The sequence below is a fragment of the Chrysochloris asiatica genome, unplaced genomic scaffold (genome assembly GCF_000296735.1).
Source record: "Chrysochloris asiatica unplaced genomic scaffold, ChrAsi1.0 scaffold00047, whole genome shotgun sequence".
Classification (NCBI taxonomy): Eukaryota; Metazoa; Chordata; class Mammalia; order Afrosoricida; family Chrysochloridae; genus Chrysochloris; species Chrysochloris asiatica.
In genome coordinates this window covers 20,075,706-20,077,050 of record NW_006408565.1, presented here as the reverse complement: position 1 = coordinate 20,077,050, position 1,345 = coordinate 20,075,706, and the positions used below count along the sequence as shown (strand labels likewise).

General features: G+C 56.6%; 1 protein-coding gene across 1 annotated transcript; it reads right to left on the bottom strand.

The window, feature by feature from the left end:
* Window positions 1-227: 227 nt before the first annotated feature.
* RNF186 (ring finger protein 186) lies at window positions 228-908 on the bottom strand. The gene has a single exon (XM_006862410.1). It carries the CDS (start codon window positions 906-908, stop codon window positions 228-230), a length of 681 nt encoding a protein of 226 aa, XP_006862472.1.
* Window positions 909-1,345: the final 437 nt, after the last annotated feature.

Here is a 1,345-nt window from a genome sequence, read left to right as displayed (position 1 = left end):
CTACCCCCAGTTTAGCAGTATTATACCAAGGGCAGGCATAAGGCTTGCTTTCTATGCAGAGTTCTTGACCCAAGACTGTCACCTGGCTTTGGCTTGCAAGTCCAGTTGGCACTTAATCTCCTGAGGGAAGCAGTCATAGTTCACCAGCTGCTTACCCTGGTTATTGGGACAGTAACAGGGGCCCAGGAGGCCCAAGGAGCTGTAGGGTCTGTTCAGCTGGAGTGCATTCAGGCAACTGACGAGATGTGGCTGTGTTTATTCTCTCTGCAGAAGAGAGTTCTGGAGGACGGGCCGCAGCTGCCCCGGCTGCTGGGGTGACAGCAGAAGAGGGTGGACATCAGCAGAGCCAGGCCAATGATGAAGCTCAGCACCCACCTGATGACACCTGGGTAGATGAAGGGGAGGATGAGGATGATGAGCAGGACTAGGAGGAGCAGGTGTGCTACCAGGCGCCGGGCTGCCATGCGGTTGACACTCATCGTATCTTGTCCATCTTCTCCCGCCAGGTTGGGGTGTCCTACTGTCAAGGTGGCAGAGTCTGCCAACCCCTGAGGACAGAGCTGCACCTCAGGACAAGGGCGAGTCAGCTGTCTCCCCATCACCTCCTGGTCACGCAAGCTGCAGATCAGGCCCCCGGGGACAGCAGTGACCTTGCGGCACAGTGGGCAGGTGATGGACCAGGTGCCACCCTGCACACACAGCAGGAGCTTCAGGCAGACGGCACAGAAGGTGTGCTGGCAGCCTAGAAGTTTGGGTGGCCGCGTGCAGCTGTAGGGCTCCCGGCACACCAGGCACTCCAGGTCATCCCCCGCTGAGCTGCGATGACACCCAGAAGAGTCCTTGGCTCCTAGGGAGATGGGCTGGGACAGCTGAGGGGCTGGCTGCTCCGGGGCGTTGGTGCTGGCCATTCTGGGTACAGAAGCCGGGGAGATGCTGCTGCTCAGAGCTGGTCTGATATCACAGGAGTCTCAACTGGCACTGCCCACCACTGGATTGGAGTCTGACCCTGTGCTAGTTTCAAGCCACCTTTCCTTCTTGTCAGGTGCTGATGACAACAGCCGTTTGCCACCACTCTCTCCCAGAACTGCTCAGCTTGTTTCTTGGTTTACGTTATCCCTTCCTTCAGTTATTATTATTTCTTTTCTCAAAACTGAGGGTTAATCAGTAACTTGTGGGCAGGGAGACTTTGAATTGCCTGACAGAAGGGCCAGAGGGGGCAGGGCCTATGGGTGAATCAAGACTTTCCTACTTTCCTGTTAGGGTCAAGCACCTGGTGAGTGCCCACAGGACAATGGCTTGTGAGTTTTGATACGTCATCAAAGTTACTGCTGCTCCCCCCGCCCCC

Excerpts from the sequence above, each read along its gene's own strand:
- RNF186 (XM_006862410.1), bottom strand. The coding sequence starts at position 908 with ATGGCCAGCACCAACGCCCCGGAGCAGCCAGCCCCTCAGCTGTCCCAG.